Source organism: Sorex fumeus, unplaced genomic scaffold (assembly GCF_029834395.1).
Source record: "Sorex fumeus unplaced genomic scaffold, SorFum_2.1 ptg000227l, whole genome shotgun sequence".
Classification (NCBI taxonomy): Eukaryota; Metazoa; Chordata; class Mammalia; order Eulipotyphla; family Soricidae; genus Sorex; species Sorex fumeus.
Window position 1 is genome coordinate 306,287 of NW_026606284.1, and position 19,349 is coordinate 325,635.

A 19,349-nucleotide genomic window follows, 5' to 3' on the forward strand; every position below is an offset into this window, starting at 1 on the left:
CCCCTTCCCACACTCCCCGTCTCCATCCTCACCTGGTCCCTGATTACTTCTTTTTTTATTTATTTTGCTTTTTGGGTCACACCCGGCGTTACACAGGGGTTGCTCCTGGCTTTGCACTCAGGAATTACTCCTGGGGGGTGGGGGCTCAGGGGACCATATAGGATGCTGGGAATCGAACCCGGGTCAGCCGTAAGGCAAACGCCCTACACGCTCCAGTCCCTGGTCTCGATTGCTTCTTCCTGGCCGCCTGGTATAATTCCTAGTCCGTCTTCACGCTCCCTGCAGTGCTTCCTGATCTGAAAATCTGTCTGGCTTAGCGCCTCTGCCCAGGAGCTGCCGGTTCAGAGCTCAGGGAGCCAAGGGCAGGTTGGGGGCTGGGGCCTCCTTCCACCCACAGTTATTTCCCCGCCTCCAGCCGCCCATCCTCTACCTCTGATTGGATGACGGTGAGGGCGGGTGGGATGAAAAGGGCCAATCAGATGCATCTTAGATTACCTGTTCCTCCACCCTTCCACTCTCACGTGCTCAAGTTCTTCGAAGGCCTTTCTGATATCAGGTAGGGTAAGGAATCGTGAGTAAGCCTTAAGGCATAAAGCATAAGGTCCAGGAAAACATCCAAACAGGCTCTCCTAGAGCTGGTGAGATCCCACAGCACGGCAAGGTGGCCTTTCCCTTGCACACAGCTAACCTGGGTTCGACCTTCAGCAACCTCCCGACGAGATCCATACCAGGAGTAATCCCTGAGCGCAGAACCAGGTGTGGCCAAAAAATAAAATAAAATAAAATAAAATCAGAGTCCCTGCTCACTTAATCAGCGGTGCTTGGGAGAACCTAGACGCCCAGCCCAAGAGGGAGGAAAATTCCCTGAAGCTCCTGGAATCCTGGTGTGAATATCCAGAAGGTGAAGAATCACAGCTTCCTCACACACAGTTCTGAGTTGGGAGCGGGGCCAAGTGAGAATCTAGGACACTTCTCCGAGTTCTCTGGGGAAGAGACGGTCATACCGGACAGTGCTCAGGGCTTACTCCTAGCTCAGCTCTGAGGAATCACTCTTGGAGGGGACCCAGGGACTATATGGGATTCCACGCATCGAACCCAGGTCCGCTACGTTCAGGGCAAGCACACCCTCGCCCCAACTCACTATTACTCCAGCCCTGGGTTTTGTTTTTTATTTATTTTTTTTTTATTAGTGAGACACTGGAGCGATAGCACAGCGGTAGGGCGTTTGCCTTGTGTGAAGCCGGCCCAGCCCACCTGAGTTCAATTCCTCCACCACCTTCAGAGAATCCGGCAAGCTACAGAGAGTATCTCGCCCACACAGCAAAGCCTGGCAAGCTACCTTAACATATTCAATATGCCCCAAAAAAAAAAAAAAACCACAGTAACAACAAGTCTCACAATGGAGATGTTACTGGGCCCGCTCGAGCAAATTGATGAACAACAGGAGGACAGTGCTACAGTGCTACACTGAAACACCATGAGGTACAGTTGTAGACTTAGATTTTTGTGTATGGGTTTCAGTTATACAATGATCGAGTACCCATCCCTCCACCAGTACCCATTCTCCACCACCAGCGATCCCAGTATCCCTTCCCCATCCCACCCTGCCTCTGTGGCAGGGCATTCCCTTTTGTTCTCTCTCTCCTTTTGGGTGCTGTGATTTGCAAAAGAGGCATTGAGTGACAGTCATGTTTGGTCTATAGTCTACTTTCAGCATGCATCCATCTCCCATCCTGGGAGCATCCTCCCAACACCTTTTACTTGGTGCTCCCTTCTCTATCTGAGCTGCCTTTCCCCCTATCATGTGCGGCTGGCTTCCAAGTCATGGAGTGAACCTCCTGGTACTTATCTCGGCTATTCTTGGGTGTTAGTCTCCTATTTTGTTACTTTATATTCCACAGATGAATGCAATCTTTCTATGTCTGTCCCACTCTTTCTGACTCATTTCGCTTAGCATGATACTTTCCATGTAGTACCACTTGCATGTAAATTTCATCACTTCATCTTTCCTAACAGCTGCATAGTACTCCAAGGTGTAGATGTACCAAAGTTTCTTTGACCAGTCATCTGTTCTTGGGCACTCGAATTTTTGCCAGATTTTGGCTATTGTGAACAGTGCAGCAATGAACATAGAAGTGCAGATGTCATTTCTTTTTTTTTTCTTTTTGGGTCACACCTGGCGATGCACAGGGTTTACTCCTGGCTCTGCACTCAGGAGTTACTCCTGGCGGTGCTCAGGGGACCATATGGGATGCTGGGAATCGAACCTGGGTCGGCCGTGTGCAAGGCAAACGCCCTACCCGCTGTGCTATCTCTCCAGCCCCGCAGATGTCATTCCGATTATACTTTTTTGCCTCTCTGGGATATATTCCCAGGAGTGATATTGCTGGGTCAAATGGGAGATCAATTTCTAATTTTTTGAGAATCGTCCATACTGTTTTCCAAAAGGGCTGAACCAGTCAGCATTCTTACCAGCAATGAAGGAGGGTCCCTTTCTCTCCACATCTGCGCCAACATCGGTTGCTTTTGTTCTTTTGGATGTGCGGCCCTGGATTTAAATAACTGGGAGCAAAAGGTTGCTTGCAGAGAATAGGGTAGCACACTGCTCTTCAACCTTAAACTGTCACTGTCACTGTCCTCCCGTTGTTCATCGATTTGCTCGAGCGGGCCCAGTAATATCTCCACTGTGACAACTGTTACTGTGTTTGGCATATCGAATGCATCACGGCAAGCTTGCCAGGCCTTGCCATGGGGGCGAGATACTCTCGGTAGCTTGCTGGGCTCTTGGAGAGGGGCGGAGGAATTGAACTCGGCCGCTTGCAAGGCAAATGCCCTACCCACTGTGCTATCACTCCAACCCCAACCTTAAACAAACTTGGTAAATATGAATTCACCAGTGGTGCCCAAGAGGTAGTACAGATGAAAGGTCACTTGCCTTGCATTAAACTGACTCTAGTTCAATCCCCAACAGTCCCTAGGGACCCTGAGCAGTGTCAGGAATGATCCCTGAGCACAAAGACAGGAATAATACCTGAGCACTGCCAAGTATAACCTAAAACAAAACCAAAAAACTTGTTTATCCAATTAAGAGTGTTTCTGGCGTGGTTGGAGCAAGAGCACAGTGGGTAGAGCTTTTGCCCTACACACAGTCAACCTGGGTTCGATTCCCAACATCCCATGTGGTCCCCGGAGCACCGCCAGGAGTAATTCCTGAGTGCAGAGCTAGGAGTAACCCAGGCCCATCGCCGGGTGTGACCCAAAAAGGAAAAAAACAAAAGCCTCTGGCTTTTACCAAATGTCTGCAGATTAGAAAGTGCTGGAAAGTCAGACCTCCAGCAACCCAGAACCAGCAGAGAGCAGGTGGCAAACTAGATATTAGGCCACTTTTAGGGGGTTGCGTTTTGGTTTTTTGTTTTGTTTTTTTGCTTTTTGGTCATACCCAGCGATGCTCAGGGGTTATTCCTGGCTCTGCACTCAGGAATTATTCCTGGTGGTGCGTGGGGGACCATATGGGATGCCAGGGATCAAACCCAGGTCGGCCACATGCAAGGCAAACGCCCTACCCGCTGTGCTATCACTCCGGCCCCTAGGGGTTTGCTTTTGGATTTGGAGGCCATACCATGTGGAGCTCAGGAGGGACACTTTAATGCCTCCCCACCACCTCTGACACCAGAGCACACAACAGTAAAAGCCTTTCCCTGGCCCCCTTGCTGGACACTCCCGGGTCACTCCCAGCTCCAGCACAGTCTCTGGACTCGGCCAGCACCAGAAACAGCAGCACTGGGATCCAGATGGGAGCCCGAGCCATTTAACAGACCCAGGGTCGCCTACAACTAGTCACCAGAGGAATCTGGAAAGAAGGGGAACCAGAAAAAAAGGCCAACAGGGGGAGCAGTGGCCTTGTGGGTAGCCGTTCTGGAGTTAGATCCCCGGCACCCATAGGATTCCCTGACCACTGTCAGGAGTGATCCCTGAGCATTGCCAGGTGTGGTGGAGACCAACAGCCAACAGCACCCCGCCCAACACCCCAACAAAAACCTCAAAATTGTTCTCAGAAACACCAGGGAGCAGGGACAATACTAAGGTGGTTAGGGAACCTGCCCTACATGCGGATGACCCCAATTCAATCCCCAGCATCCCATAAGGCCCCATGATGCCAGGACTCAACCCTGAGAAACCAGATGTATACGCCCCCTCCAAATAAGAAACCCCAGCACTCAATGGCTGCGGTCAGGCCACCCCACCCTAATCAGAGGGTCTGGGTTCAGGTTTTCCCAGGACCTCCCACCCTACAAACCTATATGTAACTCAATGTGGCCCTTATTTCACTGCAACTCACCTGAGTTAGCCAACATCCAGGAAAAACTGAAGGAGGTTCATTACACTTCCCAGGGATACATGGAACGGTGGACAGGCAGCAAGTACTTTGGGGGAGACCAACAGAGAACAGAAGCTGGGGGACTCTGCCTTTATGGTTTTGGAGGTCACATCTGATTGCCCATGAAATGCCTGGGATCTCACCAGAGGTGGCTGCGTGCCAGGCCAACACCCTCCCCGCTGCACTGTCTCTCCGACCAAGAAACTCCTACCACACTAACCGAGAGAGCGATGCATACCCATGACACAGGGACCCACTCCATTTCTCACACATGGAAACTTCGCTGCGTTCAACACACATAGCACAATGAAGGGGTCTCTCTAGCTCCGGAGGGAGGGAGATTCTCTTCTCCCATATCCAGGGGCAGGAGAATAAACCAAGATGCTTCCCCTGGGAAAAGAAAAAACTTGACATTCATCACGAACAGATATTTATTGTAGAGTCACTAATGGCTCTAAACATTGACACTGTAGGGTACACAGATGCACAGGTCTAAGCGGCTAAGAATATTATCGTCCAATTGACCAGGCACCGATGTTTACCAGAGTGACCAAATATACCGTGACCGTCTGATGTAACCAAGATTCTGCATGAAGAAAAATGAGCCTCTTCAAAGCCCAGATCTGCGAAGGGATCCCACTCAGTGCGTTGAGTCAACACAAATCCCCGCCACCCCTCTGCCTGCCTCCTCTGCCGGAGTTTTTCCGCGCCCGGGTCCCAAGACAGAGCGTTGGCCTGGCTTCTCAGGGCCTCTTGGGGGTGTGCTGCATGGCGGACACCATCACCATGGTCAGCGTTGGCTTAGCCTGTATCAGTGTCACCAGGGCAGTAAGACAGTGGGCAGGGAGCCCAGCTTGCATGCGGCCAACTGGGTTTGAAACACAGCACCCTGTAGGGTTACCAAGCACACCGTCAGAGTGATCCCTGAGTGCAGGACCAGGAGGAAGCCCTGAATACCAACTGTGTGGATTAGGGCATTTGCCTTGCGCGCAGCTTGCCCGGCCGAGCCAGGTTCGATTCCTCCACCCCTCTCGGAGAGCCCGGCAAGCTACTGAGAGTATCTCACCCGCATGGCAAAGGCCTGGCAAGCTACCCGTGATGTATTCAATATGCTGAACACAGTAACAACAAATCTCAAAAAAAAAAATAAAAAAATGGAGGCGCTACTGGGCCCACTCGAGCAAATCGATGAACAATGGGGGGACAGTGTGTGTTTGAATCAAATCCAAGAAAATCTCTGAAATATTTGATGCTTGTAAACCCTACCTGGAACAGTCATGGAAATCACAAAGAGGTTAAAATAAAATAGAACTTCAGAGCCGGAGCCATGGTAAAGCAGAGGGCGCTGGCCATGCAGCAGCTGACCAGGGTGGAACCCAGGCCATATCACAGTGTCCCCTGAGGCCCGAGGGATTGATCCTTGAGAGCAGAGTCAGGAATCTGCCCAGAGCAGCACCGGGTATGGCCGTACAAACATAAAAACACAAGCAACAGCGTCACTGGAATATTAATTCCCCACTAGGCCTCCTCCTAGGACAAGATCCACAAGGAACCAAGGACTTCACAGCAGCGAGATTCCAGTATCTGGGGGGTGACCATCGCACAGCGGGGAGGGCAATGGCCTTACAGGTGGCTGACCCGGGTTCGATCCCGGCATCCCAAGGGTCCCCTGAGAACCACCAGGACTGATTCCTTGGAACTGCACCTCAAATATTCCTTAGCACCATCAGTTGGAGTCCCCACATGATTTTAAAAAGAAATGGCTTTACCGTGAGTTTTTGGGGGGTGAGACACCGAGGCACGGGGTTGCATCCCACATGCACTCGGCACCCCCGAGGGTTCTTTCCCTGCAGGCTGGTGGGAGACAGGGTGGCCATCCCGGCAGAGGGCGGGCGATGATGGGTTCAGCGCTTCTCCCCGCCGGCGTGGGCCTGGCGAACGTGCGTTTGGAGGGATTCGGCCTGTTCAAACCCCTGCCCGCAGTGGCACACGAATGTCTGTTTCTCGAGATGCTTCCTGAGGTGCCGGCGGAAGATCCTGGGGTGGCTGAAGACTGTGCCACACTGCTGGCAGGTGAAGGGCTGGGCCATGTGGTGTGTCTGCAGGTGGCCGGATAGGTAGGAGCGGCAGCGGTAGGACTTGCCGCATTCGGGGCACTGGAAGGGACTCTGGGTCATGTGTGTCACCAGGTGGCGCTTGAGGTCTTTCAGAACGGGGAAACCTTTCCCGCACTGTGGGCAGGAGTAGGGCCGCTTGCCCGTGTGGACGGGCATGTGCTTGGACCTCGCGCTGCTAGTCCGGAACACCTTTCCGCACTCGGGACAGTCGAACGTCCTCCTCTTCTTGGTGTGGGTCCGGCTGTGCCGATGCAGTTTCCAGCGAGACACGAAGCTTAACCCGCAATGCTCGCAGGTGAGAGCACTGACCCCCAAGTGCACCAGGGCGTGGGCGCGCAGCCTGGAGGGGTACCTAAACGCCTGGGGACACTCGGGGCACTTAAAGCGCTTCTCGGGGTCAGTGTGGGCCTTGGCGTGAGTCTTCAAGTTCTTGAGGTAGCGGAAGCCCTTCCCACAGACCTCACACATGTACAGCGTCTCCTTGTGGTGCTCCCGGATGTGACGCGTCAGGAGGATGGAGACACGGAAGGTCTCCCCACACACTTTGCATTCGTGCGAAGTCGGACTTGGAGTGACAGAGGCCCCCTGAGGGTGTCGCCCGAGGGCACCCGACTTGGGAGAGGGGGTCCCCTGGGTGGCCGGGTTGCAGATGCCCCCCTGAGCCAGGTCACTCGGAGGAGAGCCGTGAGGAGGTGCTGGGGGCTGCCGGGGGGAAGAACATTCCACAGAAGAGGCAGCGACAGGACTTTGGGGTGCAGGGAGGCTTCGAGTCTGCCTCGGGGTTCTTGCGGCTCCCTGGGGAGCTCCATGACTGTCACCAAGACTGTCCGGCAAGAGGCGTCTGCCAAAGACACACACACACACTGAGCAGAAAAGCAAGACCAGCCCGACTGCCGCGGCCACAGGACAGTGGGAGGGCGGGGACCGTGCGTGAGATGGCCCAGGATCCGTCCCTGCACCCCACCAGGTCCCCCGACCCCCCTCCCAGGTGTGATCCCTGAGCACAGGACCAGGAGTCCTGGCAATGCTCAAACACAGAACAATAAATGAATATCAACAATCATTCACCACCCTTGATCATGAGTGTTTTGGTTTTTTCTGTTTTGGTTTTTTGGTTTGGGGTTGATTTTTTTTTTTTGTCCTACTTTGGGGCCACACTCCACAGAGCTCGAGGTTTACTCCTGGCTGTGGACTCAGGAATCACTCCCAAGCAATGCCTTGGGGGCCCAAACCCGTGCTGTAGATTGAACCTAACCACTGTGTTATGGCTTCACTGACTGTAGGGCTTTCTGAATATTTCTCTTAATAAATGTTTGATTCATCTTTCATCAAAGCTTACATGCAGGGCCCTGTTTTAAGCCCACAAAGGGTGGGGTGGCATGGGGGGAGTTGGAGAAGGGACTTCTCTCACCCAGAAGGGTCCTGAGTGGAAACCACTTAAGAATCCAGTGGAGGGTCACAGGACCCTCCCCTCGCATGAGGCTGACTCAGGGTCCATCCGGACCCCAGGCACGGCCATGGCAGCAGAGGCACAAGGAGTTAATCCAGAGCCCAGCAGCTTGCGGCAGAAATGTGAATGGACTATGCATTAAACTCCGGTGCCATGCCCCTCCCCGGGAGGGAAAGGGCCTCCCTCTGCCTCTTCCGCCTTTTTCACTCCCGGCAGCATGGTGGCCGCCGCCTCAGAGCTTACTGGAAAGCCAGGCATGAGCCAGCGGTGACGGGGCAACTGCAACCTCATGGGAAGGGTGGAGAAACCAGCTCATCCTTCACGCCCGACCGAGGTCACAAGTTGCCCCCCACGAGCGGCTCTCTGGCATGGCACCAGATGCACAGAAACCAATCTCATAATTATCCGGCCTTTGGCAGAAATCCCTCCAGACTTAATTAGTAAAATATAAGAAATCCAAATCCAACAGCGGCCGCGCGACCTCATATGGTTTTCATAACCACTTATAGAAAACACATTATTTCACAATGCCTTTTCAGCAGTTCTGATTGTTGGGGGGAAATTCCAAACAATAATGGTGCATCTTGGGGCTGGAGAGATAGCACAGCGGGGAGGGCGTTTGCTTTGCACGCGTCCGACCCGGGTTCGATCCCCAGCATCCCATAGGGTCCCCTGAGCACCGCCAGGAGTGATTCCTGAGTGCAGAGCCAGGAGTAATCCCTGTGCATCGCCGGGTGTGATCCAGAAAGCAAAAAAATAAAAAATTAAAAAATAACGGTGCATCTTTTGTCGAAATAATGAATGTCGTCAAGGTAGAGAGAGAGAGTTAAGTTGAAATCATCTGCCTCACAGGCATCGGGAGGGGTGGGGGGAGTGTATACTGGGGTTCTTGGTGGTGAAAACTAAAGACTGGTGAAGGGAAGGGTGTTTGATCATTGTATCACCGAGACTTCAACTTGAAAGCCTTGTAACTTTTCTCACGGTGATTCAATTAAAAAAAAAAATCTGAAGTGGTACCACATGGAAAGTATCATGTTAAGCGAAATGACTCAGAAAGAAAGGGATAGACATAGAAAGATTGCATTCTTCTGGGGAACATAAAGTAACAAAATAGGAGACTAACACTCAAGATTGGCCGAGATTAGTACCAGGCATTTTACTCAATGACCCGGAGGACAACCACACATGTTAGGGGAAGGGGGAGCTCAGAAAGAGAAGGGAACACCAAATAAAGGGTGTTGGGAGGATCCGCCCACGATGGGAGAGCATGCTGAGGGTAGACTGTCGACCAAGCATGATTGCCACTCAATGCCTCTTTTGCCGACCATGGCACTCAAAAGGAGAGAGAGGGAAATGCCCTGCCACAGAGGCAGGGTGGGATAGGGGCTGGGGGGGGGAAGGGGATGCTGGGATCCGAGGTGGTGGGAAATGGGCACTGGTGGAGGGATGGGTGTTTGATCATTGTATAATCGAAACCCAAGCACAAAAATGTGTAAGTCTACAACTGTACCTCATGGTGCCTCACTATTAAAAAATAAATAAATATAATTTTAAAAAAAATCTGGACCCCACTGTCCGGCCGGGAGGGATTCCTGAGTGCAGAGCCAGGAGTCAGCCCTGCCCGTCACGGGTGTGGTAAATGAAGGAGACTGTGGAGGTGACACTACTCAGTCCTGCACTAGTTGGACACACTGATTTTTATTCTGAGGCTATTGGAGACTCCTGAGCGGTACCCACAGCCTGCACCCTCCGCCCCGCCCCCACCAGGCCACTCACTTCTGCCGCTGCTGCTTCTTCTTCGTGGGCAGCTGGTCACCTGCCTCGGGGAACATCCGCTTCTCTCCAAATCCATTCCAGGATCCTTTGCTTATGAACCGCGCGGTGATGTCTTCACTCAACAGCTTATTCTTCAAGACGCATCCGAGAGCACCACTCGCTTTTCCTTGAGAGAAACCCTCTGGAACAAGCAGGGAGACAATTCAGTCCCAGAGGGAGACTCGGGAGGGGCAGATCGGTAGGATGGTGGGGATGGCGTCTGCCTGGGACACAGTTAACCCTAGTTACTCCCCAGCACCCAATAGGCTCCTCCAAGCAATGTCAGGCAACAGCCCTGAGCCTCGCCAGGTCTGTTAACCAAAGAAAAAAAGATTCTCTGCAGGAACAAAAAAGAACTGGAATAGGCCTGATGCCGCCGGTTTGCTTTAACAGAAGAGGAAGCAGCTGCCTTGAACCAGGCGGGTCAGATCCCCGCACTCCACAGCGTGCCTTGAGCACAGAGTCAGGGGTCAGCCCCAAGCTCCTCTGGGTGTGGGCCCCATTCCCCCCTGGAAGAAGCTCCAAGGTAGCACAATGCCTGGCATGCTCGTGGCCCAGAATATAATCCTGGGCACCACCTCCCTCACCCAGCACTGCCGGGTGCAGCCCTGGGGTCCTTGAATACTGTGGGGGACAACCAGCACCATTAGGGTCACTGCAAGAGCCAGAGGTGCTGGCAGTGGCTGTGACACCCTGCTCCATTCTGGTGTGGCCCCGAATCAGAGAAAAGGCAGTTAACGCGTGAACCCGTCTGCCTGCCTGGGGAAAGCCCCGCGCCTGGGCCAGGGTGCCCAGAGACAGGCCCCTTCTTCCTGGCAGCGCCGTTCCGTGGTCCCTCAGGGAACATGGGCAGCGGGCTCTGTGCCCTGAGCTGTGGGGAGGGGTCGCGCCTCAGCCTCACCCACGAAGGCCAGGTGCCTGCGGGCCTCCAGCATCACGTCTCTGTACAGGCGCCTCTGGGCAGGATTCAGTAAAGCCCACTCGGCCCGGGTGAAGGTCACAGCCACGTCTTCCAAGGATACCGACTCCTGAAACACACACAGATGCCAACCAGCCAGGCCCCCTCTGCACCCCCGGGGGCCAGGGGGACTCAGTGGGGACAGTAGGGTCCTGGGATCTACCTGAAACCCCCAGGGCCCCTGCGGGAAACACCAGGATGCGTGCGGAATGCAGTGATCAAGTGGCAAGTGTCGGGAGCCACGAGCCACGACAGCGCCCGGCACATATGGACACGTATGGACAACTCTGAGGGGTCTGTCGAAAAGAGGGACAAAGGGACGGGGCTGGAGCAAAAACTCTTGCCTTGCTCGCAGCAGACCTGGATTTGATCTCCGACATCCCTTAAAGTCCCCGAGCACTGATAGGAGCTATAACTGAAAACAGAGCGAGGAGTAAGCCCTGAGCATCCCAAAAACAAAAGTGGGGAGTGACAGAGGGAATCTTCATTCGAATAATGCAGCACCTTCAGCGGTCTGCTTGGAGACCAGCTTTCCCTTTTGCCACCAAGAATTGGGGAGGGGGTCACAGAGCATCCTGTGGGAAAACCCACTTCACATCGCAAAGACCAAGACCAAGGTTCCTGGGGGCTGGAGTGATAGCACAGTGGGTGGGGCGTTTGCCTTGCACGTGGCCAACCCGGGCTCGATTCCCAGCATCCCATATGGTCCCCTGAGCACCACCAGGAGTGATTCCTGAGTGCAGAGCCAGGAGTCACCTCTGTGCATCTCCAGGTGTGGGTCCCCCCCCCCCAAAAAAAAAGACCAAGGTTCCTGTGATATGCTGATGACTAGAAGAAGCTTCTTGGCCACTCCTCAGACCCTAGGCCGCTCGGACAGCGGCTCCCAGTCTCAGGATTCCCCTAAAGGCAGGAGAGATCCTGCTATCTGCCTAGCAAAGACCTAACAAAGGCCTCCAGGAAGACTTGCCTATGGACACAGACATTGCATGTTCCAACCCCGGTACCATCCCAGACATCCCATAAGGCCCCCCAGGACCCTCAGCTCTGAGTCCTGAGCTCAGAGCCAGCAGTCAGCCTGATGTAGGAGGTCAGGCAGAGAGGGAAGGCCCCTCCCCAGATGATGACAGTAAATTTCCTGGGAAGTGAGGGCTCTGAAGGTACAAAGGCCAGCCTCGCAGAAAAACAGGAACGAAGGCCTTATGAGACCCTCACCTATCTAGAGCAACAGACCCAGAGAAGCTCTTGCAGAAACAAAAGGCCAGGAAAGAAATTTTCAAGAAGACCATCACCACTCCTCAACCCCCTTGGCGACCTTCTTATCAATGGACTTTAACCTAGGTGAAAGCTCCAGGTGGGGCCAGGTGGGAGAAACCCTATAAAGGCCACCTTTTGACCGCAGCCTCAGAGCTTATTGGAAAGCCAGGTATGAGTCGGCGGTGACGGGGCAACTGCAGTCTCATGGGAAGGGGGCCCGGTACCGTGAAAGGGCAACTGCAATCTCATGGGAAGGGGGCCTGGTACCGTGAAAAGGCAACTGCATCTCATGGGAAGGGGGCTTGGTACCGGCTCGTCCTTCACACCCTACTAAGGTCACGAGTTGCCCCCCACGAGCGGCTCTCTGGCACAGCCATAATACCAGACGCACAGAAACCAATCTTGTAATTATCTGGCTCTTTGCAGAAATCCAAAATCATTATATGATTCTCATAACCAGCTATAGAAAACAAAGTGTTTCACAATGCCTCGTCAGCAATTCTGATCGTTGTGGGGGAAATTGGCTCTCCAGCATGGCCATGGCTCCAGAGGCAAAAGGACTTAATTCAGAGCCCGGCAGCTTCCGGCAGAAAAGTGAATAGACCATGACTTAAACTACGGCACCATGCCTCCCCGGGAGGGAAAGGGTGTTGCTCCCTTCCACCTTTCTCCCACTGGCAGCAAGGTGGCCACCGCCTCAGAGCTTATTGGAAAGCCAGGTATGAGCCAGCGGTGACGGGGCAACTGCATCTCATGGGAAGGGGGCCCGGTACCGGCTCGTCCTTCAAGCCCTACTGAGGTCACGAGTTGTCCCCCACGACCGGCTCTCCGACACAGCCATAACACCAGACACACAGAAACCAATCTTGTAATTATCTGGCTCTTTGCAGAAATCCAAAATCGCAAGACTGCTATTGCGGCCACGCGAGATTATATGATTCTCATAACCAGCTATAGAAAACAAAGTATTTCACAATGCCTTGTCAGCAATTCTGATTGTTGGGCGGAGGGGGAGGAGGGAAATTCTAAACAATAATGGTGCATCTTTTGTCGAAATAATGAGTGTAATCAATGTAGAGAAGAGTTAAGTGGAAATCATCTGCCTCACAGGCATTGGGAGGGGTGGGAGGGGGGTATATTGGGGTTCTTGGTGGTGAAAAATGAGTACTGGTGAGGGGAGAGGTGTTTGATCATTGTGTGACCGAGACTTAAACCTGAAAGCTTTGTAGCTTTTTCCACAGTGATTCAATAAACAAATATAAGAAGAAAAATGAATAAAATTATGGAAAAAAAAAGTAAGGTGGAGTTCATGCCCAATTCAATCAGCTAATCAGTGGCTGAATAAATAGCAGTACTCCTACATAAAAAAATAAAGGCCACCTTGAACAAAGGTGCCTGTAAATGCCTGTGCTGCTGCCTGGGCCCACGTGGCCAAGCACATGAGTCACCTGCATCTTCCCTCTTGAGATGTGGGCTTTCATGCTTTCGTGTATAACGCTGGGATGTGTGTAGGGGCTCTCTTGGCCCATGGATTCTCTCTTGAGCACGGTACTCCCCACTCTCTCCCACTTTCTCGCCCTCCTCCCTTTTAAAACCTCCAAATAGGGGCTGGAGCAATAGCACAACGGGTAGGGTATTTGCCTTGCACGCGGCCGACCCGGGTTCGATTCCCAGCATCCCATATGGTCCCCTGAGCACCGCCAGGGGTATTCCTGAGCGGAGAGCCAGGAGGAACCCCTGTGTATCACCAGGTGTGACTCAAAAAGCAAAAAAAAAAAAAAGAAGAAGAAAAAATTATTAAAAAAAAAAAAAAAAAAAAACCTCCAGGGCTGGAGAGATAGCACAGCAGGTAGGGCGTTTGCCTTGCATGTGGCCAACCCGGGTTCGATTCCCAGCATCCCATATGGTCCCCTGAGCACTGCCAGGGGTATTCCTGAGCGGAGAGCCAGGAGGAACCCCTGTGTATCACCAGGTGTGACTCAAAAAGCAAAAAAAAAAAAAAAGAAAGAAAGAAAAAAAATTATTTAAAAAAAAAACCCTTCAAATAAAACCTGTGTCATTTCCCTTCCCCTCTACTCTTAAATTCCTTCCTGGGGGGCAAGACAGGAACCCAGGAACCCTGGGTCCTGGGTGGCAGAGGTGAATGGGAGAGACAGTCACCATCTTTCTCCCCACTTCATATAAGTCACCTGTGGGCCCACTGACCTCAAGCCCTAAACTCTGCTGGGCATGGCCCCAAACCAAATACAAATCAGGCACAAAGCGCCAATGATTCATCCTTTCTGTCTGCATCACGAAAGCTCCCATAAGAACCCCCAAAAGTAGGGCAGAAACAAGTTCCGGGTAAATCATCTGGATTTAACCTTGAACACAGACTCCACCCATGTTCCTCAGGCCTTCTCATCTAGCTGCCGTGAGACCCCGGCATCAGAACCTGGAAGCGTTGACATGGGGGTGGGGGGGTCACCACACAGGTGAAACCCACTCACCGGCTGACTAGCATGGAAATCTCAGCCACTAACCCCAGTACAGAAGGTAGGAAAGGACGGGAAGGGCAGAAATCACAGTGGGGAGGCACTTGCCGTGCACACAGTCAAAACAGTTACATCTCCAGGACCCCATCGGAGGCCCTGGTACTGCCAATGGGTGATCCCTAATCACAGAGCCTGGAGTGAGCCCTGAGTACTGCTAATTGACACCCTAAAGACACAATTACGATAATAATAAGAAAAAAAGAGAGCTGGAGCAATAGCACCGCGGGTAGGGCGTTTGCCTTGCACGAGGCCGACCTGGGTTCGATTCCCAGCATTGCATATGGTCCCCAAGCACCGCCAGGGGTAATTCCTGAGTGAAGAGCCAGGAGGAACCCCTGTGCATTGCTGGGTGTGACCCAAAAAAAGGGAAAAAAAAAAGGAAAGAAAGAAATTAGCCCAAACTCACCATCTTTTTGAGCAAATCAGAAGTCAGGGCAGAGTAGATCTAGGGATATGAAAAAGCTGCTTGAAGAAGCTTCCAGACTCGCTGCAAGAAAAATAACGAGTATGTTAGTACCATGCCAGATTCACTCCACAGTGGGTGGGTTCTTCAGAACTGATCTGCAGACAAAGTTCAGATGCTTAAAGGTTCGTGAGACCTGCGCAATAGTACAGTGAGGAGGGCATGGCCACCAGTTTGATTCTACAAGGTCACCTGAGCACCATCAAGAGTAATTCCTGAGACAGAGCCAGGAGCAAACCCTGAGCATTACCGGTGTGGCCCAAGAACGAAACAAAAATTGTTCACTTTTAGGGCCTGAAAACAGGTTAACGTGCTTGTATTCAGACAAATGACCCGGGTTCAATCCCCAGCACCCACTGAAGTCCCTGCCGAGTCGTCCCGGATTACAGAGTCAGGGAAAACCTCTGACCACCACTGGCATTGACCCCAAGGGGGAAAAAAAAAAGGTTCATTAAAAAGAAAGTTCATGAAACAGTTCAGTTGTTGGGGCTAGAGCAATAGCACAGCGGGTAGGGCGTTTGCCTTGCACTTGGCCGACCCGGGTTCGATTCCCAGCATCCCATAGGGTCCCCCGAGCACCACCAGGAGTGCAAAGCCAGAATTAACCCCTGAGCATCGCCGGGTGTGGCCCAAAAAGCAAAAAATAAAAATTAAAAAAAAAATAAACAGTTCATCTATTTGCTCCAGCGGGGCCCAGTAACTGTTTCCATCGTGAGACTTTGTGTTGTTACTTTGTTGTTACTGTGTTTCACAAATCCAATACGGTCACGGGGAGCTTGCCAGGCTTTGCCGTGCGGCCCCCGAGACCCTCTCTTGCAGCTTGCCGGGCTCTCCTCGCTCGCTGGAGCAAATCGATGAGCAGCGGGAGGACAGTGACAGCGACAGTGACACAGTTCAAATGCCTCGGGCATGACGTCACTCATCCCTCCCCCTCCCCCGCCCCCCCACTCCCAGCCTCCACCCTTACCTGGTCCCGACGACTTCTTCCTGGCTGCCTGGCCTAATTCCTGGGCCGACCTCGCGCTCCCTGCAGCGCCTCCTGACCTGGACTCTGCAGGCGCCGCGGGTCCAGCGACCGCGCCGGGCAGAGCTCGGGCAGCCAAGGGCAGGTTCGGGCTGCTACCTCCTTCCGCCCGCAGTTATTTCCCCGCCCCCCCCGTCGCCCATCCCCTGCCTCTGATTGGATGACGGCGAGGGCGGATGTGATGAAAAGGCCCAATCAGGCGCGTCTTAGGCAACCAGGCGCTCCCAGAATTGGGCTCCCAGGCTCACATCCTTCCAGGTCCCGCAGAAGGTCCAGAAAAACATTTCAACGGGCTCAGAGGCTGGGGAGATCCCAGAGCATGGCCAGGTGGACTTTGCCTGGCACACAGCTGACCTGGGTTCAGTGCCCCAGCACCCTCCCCGCGAGATAGATCCCTGCCAGGAGCGGTATGTCCCGCAGAATCAGGGGCGGCCCAAAAAGCAGAATAAAATCAAAGAGTCCCTGCTCGATAATCAATGCAGCCTGGGAGAATCTAGACGCCTCAGCCCGTTAGGGAGAAAACTCGTCTCCAAGTACGAATCAGAACGGGGAGAGTCACAGTTTCCTCACACATTGTTCTAGGTCCGGAGCCAGGCCAAGAAGGAACCTAGGATGATACTTTCCGTGTAGTACCACTTGTATGTAAATTTCATGACTTCATCTTTTCTAACAGCTACATAGTACTCCCCAGGAGGGGAGATGCATGCTGAAAGTAGACTATGGACTGAACATGATTGCCACTCAATGCCTCTTTTGCAGACCACAACACCCAAAAGGAGAGAGAGGACAAAAGGGAATGCCCTGCCACAGAGGCAGAGTGGGATGGGGGGTATGGGCGGTGGGAGGGATGCTGGGATCCATGGTGGTGGGAAATGGGCACTGGTGAAGGGATGGGTATTTGATCATTGTATAATAGAAACCCAAGCACAAAAATTTGTAAATCTACAACTGTACCTCATGGTGTTTCACTAATAAAATTTTTTTTAAAAAAAAGGAACCTAGGACACTTCTCAGAATTCTCTGGAGATGGGGGGGGGTTCACACAGGGCAGTGCTTAGGACTCACTCTTAGCTCTGCTCTCAGGAATCAATCTTGGAGCGGACCAAGGGACCATATGGGATTCCACGCATCGAACACAGGTCCACTGCGAACAGGGCTAGCACCCCCCGACCCCAGCTCACAATTGCTCCAGCCCTCAATTAAATAACTGGGAGCAGAGGGTTGCTTGCAGAGAATATAGTAGCACACTGCTCTTCACTTAACCCAACTTGGTAAACATGAATTCATCAGTGGTACCTAATACAGCTGATAGGGCACTTGTCCTGCATGCAAACTGACTCTGGTTCAATGCCCAGCACTCAATAAAGTCCCCTGAGCAGAGTCAGGAGTGATCCCTGAGCACAAAGACAGGAATACTACCTGAGCACTATTGGGTGTAACCTAAAACAAAGCCAATTAAGAGTGCCTCTGGAGGAGCTGGAGCAATTGCACAGCGGGGAGGGCGTTTGCCTTGCACGCGGACGACCTGAGAGTTCGATTCCCAGCATCCCATATGGTCCCCTGAGCACTGCCAGGAGTAATTCCTGAGCGCAGAGCCAGGAATAACCCCTGTGCATTGCTGGGTGTGACCCAGAGGCAAAATAAATAAATAAAAGAGTGCCTCTGGGGCCGGAGCGATAGCACAACAGGTAGGGCGTTTGTCTTGCACGCGGCCGACCCGGGTTTGATTCCCAGCATCCCATAGGGTCCCCTGAGCACCGCCAGGAGTAACTCCTGAGTGCAGAGCCAGGAGTAACCCCTGCATTCTTGGGTGTGACCCAAAAAGCAAAAAAAAAAAGTGCCTCCGGACACTTAAATGACTGCAGGTTAGAAAGTGCTGGAAGGTCAGACCTCCAGCAACCCAGAAACAGCAGGGAGCAGGAAGCAAAATAAGAATTAAACCACTTTTGGGGGTGTTTGCTTTTGGATTTGGAGGCCACACCCCACGGAGCTCAGGTTTATGAGGGACACCTTAATGCTTTTCCCCACCACCGCTGACACCAGAGCACAAAACAACAGTAAAAGCCTTTTTCCACCTGTCACTACTCCCCCTTGCTGGACACGCCCGGGTCACTCCCAGTTCCAGCAGTCTCTGGACTCGGCCAAGCACCAGAAACAGCAGCACGGGACAAGGTGTGAGATGAGGCCGTTTAACAGACCCAGGGTCGCCTCTCACTAGGCACAGCAGGAATCCGGAAAGAGCGGGGACCGGAGAGAAAGGCCAGTGGGAGGAGCACTGGCCTTGCAGGTGGCCATACCAAAATAGATCCCGGGCAACGAAACGGTTCTCTGTCCACTGTCAGGAGTGATCCCTGAGCATTGTCAGGTGTGTTGAAGACCAACAGCACCCCCTGCGCCCCTCCCCAAAAATCTCGAAGTTGTTTTCAGAAACGCCAGGGAGTAGGGACGATACACAGGTGATTTAGGGAACCTGCCCTACACATGGCTGACCTCAGTTCAATCCCCAACATCTCATAGGGACCCCCCATGCCAATGGAACCCTAAGCACAGAGCCAGGAGTCAGCCCTGAGGAACCAATGTACACGCCCCCTCCAAAAAATAAGAAACACCAGCACTCAATGACAACAGTCAGGCCGCCCTACCCTAATCGCCGGGTCTGGGCTCAGGTTTTCCCAGGATGTCCCACCCCCACAAACCTATGTGTACCTCAGTGTGGCCATTATTTCACTGCAACACCCACCTCAGTTAGCCAACATCCAGGAAAAACTGAAAAAGCTTGATCACCCTTCCCAGGGATACAGGGAATGGTGGACAGGCAGCAAGTACTTGGGTGGAGACCCACAGAGAACAGAGGCTGGGGAACTGTGTCTTTTGGTTCTGGGGTCACATCCTGTTGCTCCTGGAGGATACTATGGGTTTAGGAGGGTACTTGTGAGATGCCAGGGATTAAACCTGAGGTGGCCGTGTGCCAGGTCAGCACCCTCCCCGCTGCACTGTCTCTCCGACCAAGAAACTCCTACCACACTTGCCGAGAGAGCAATGCGTCCCCATGGCACAGTGACCAACTCCATCTCTCACACATGGAAGCTTCGCAGCTCTCAAAAGACAGAGCAGCAATAAAGGGGTCGATCCAGCTTCGGAGAGAGGGAGATTCTCTTCTCCCATACGAAGGAGTGGGAGGATAAACCAAGATGCTTCCAAGGGAAACGAAACCACTGACCTTCATTATGAACGGACACTTATTGTAGAGTCAGCAACGACTCTACACGTTGACACAGTACCGTAAGCAGATGCACAGGTCTGAGCAGCAAAGAGGATTATTATTGTCCAAATGACCAGCCACCAGTGTTTCCCAT

At 52.8% G+C, this 19,349-nt stretch overlaps 1 protein-coding gene across 1 annotated transcript in view; it reads right to left on the reverse strand.

Moving 5' to 3' along the window:
- Window positions 1-6,282: 6,282 nt before the first annotated feature.
- Window positions 6,283-19,349, reverse strand: part of LOC130017872 (zinc finger protein 77-like) — a 31,800-nt gene continuing 18,733 nt past the window's right edge. The window contains exons 3-4 of the mRNA XM_056108639.1: window positions 9,722-9,902; window positions 6,283-7,336 (exon numbers count right to left, since the gene is read on the reverse strand). Coding sequence (XP_055964614.1) covers window positions 6,283-7,336; window positions 9,722-9,902 — 1,235 coding nt within the window. The remainder of the gene's footprint in view (window positions 7,337-9,721; window positions 9,903-19,349) is intronic.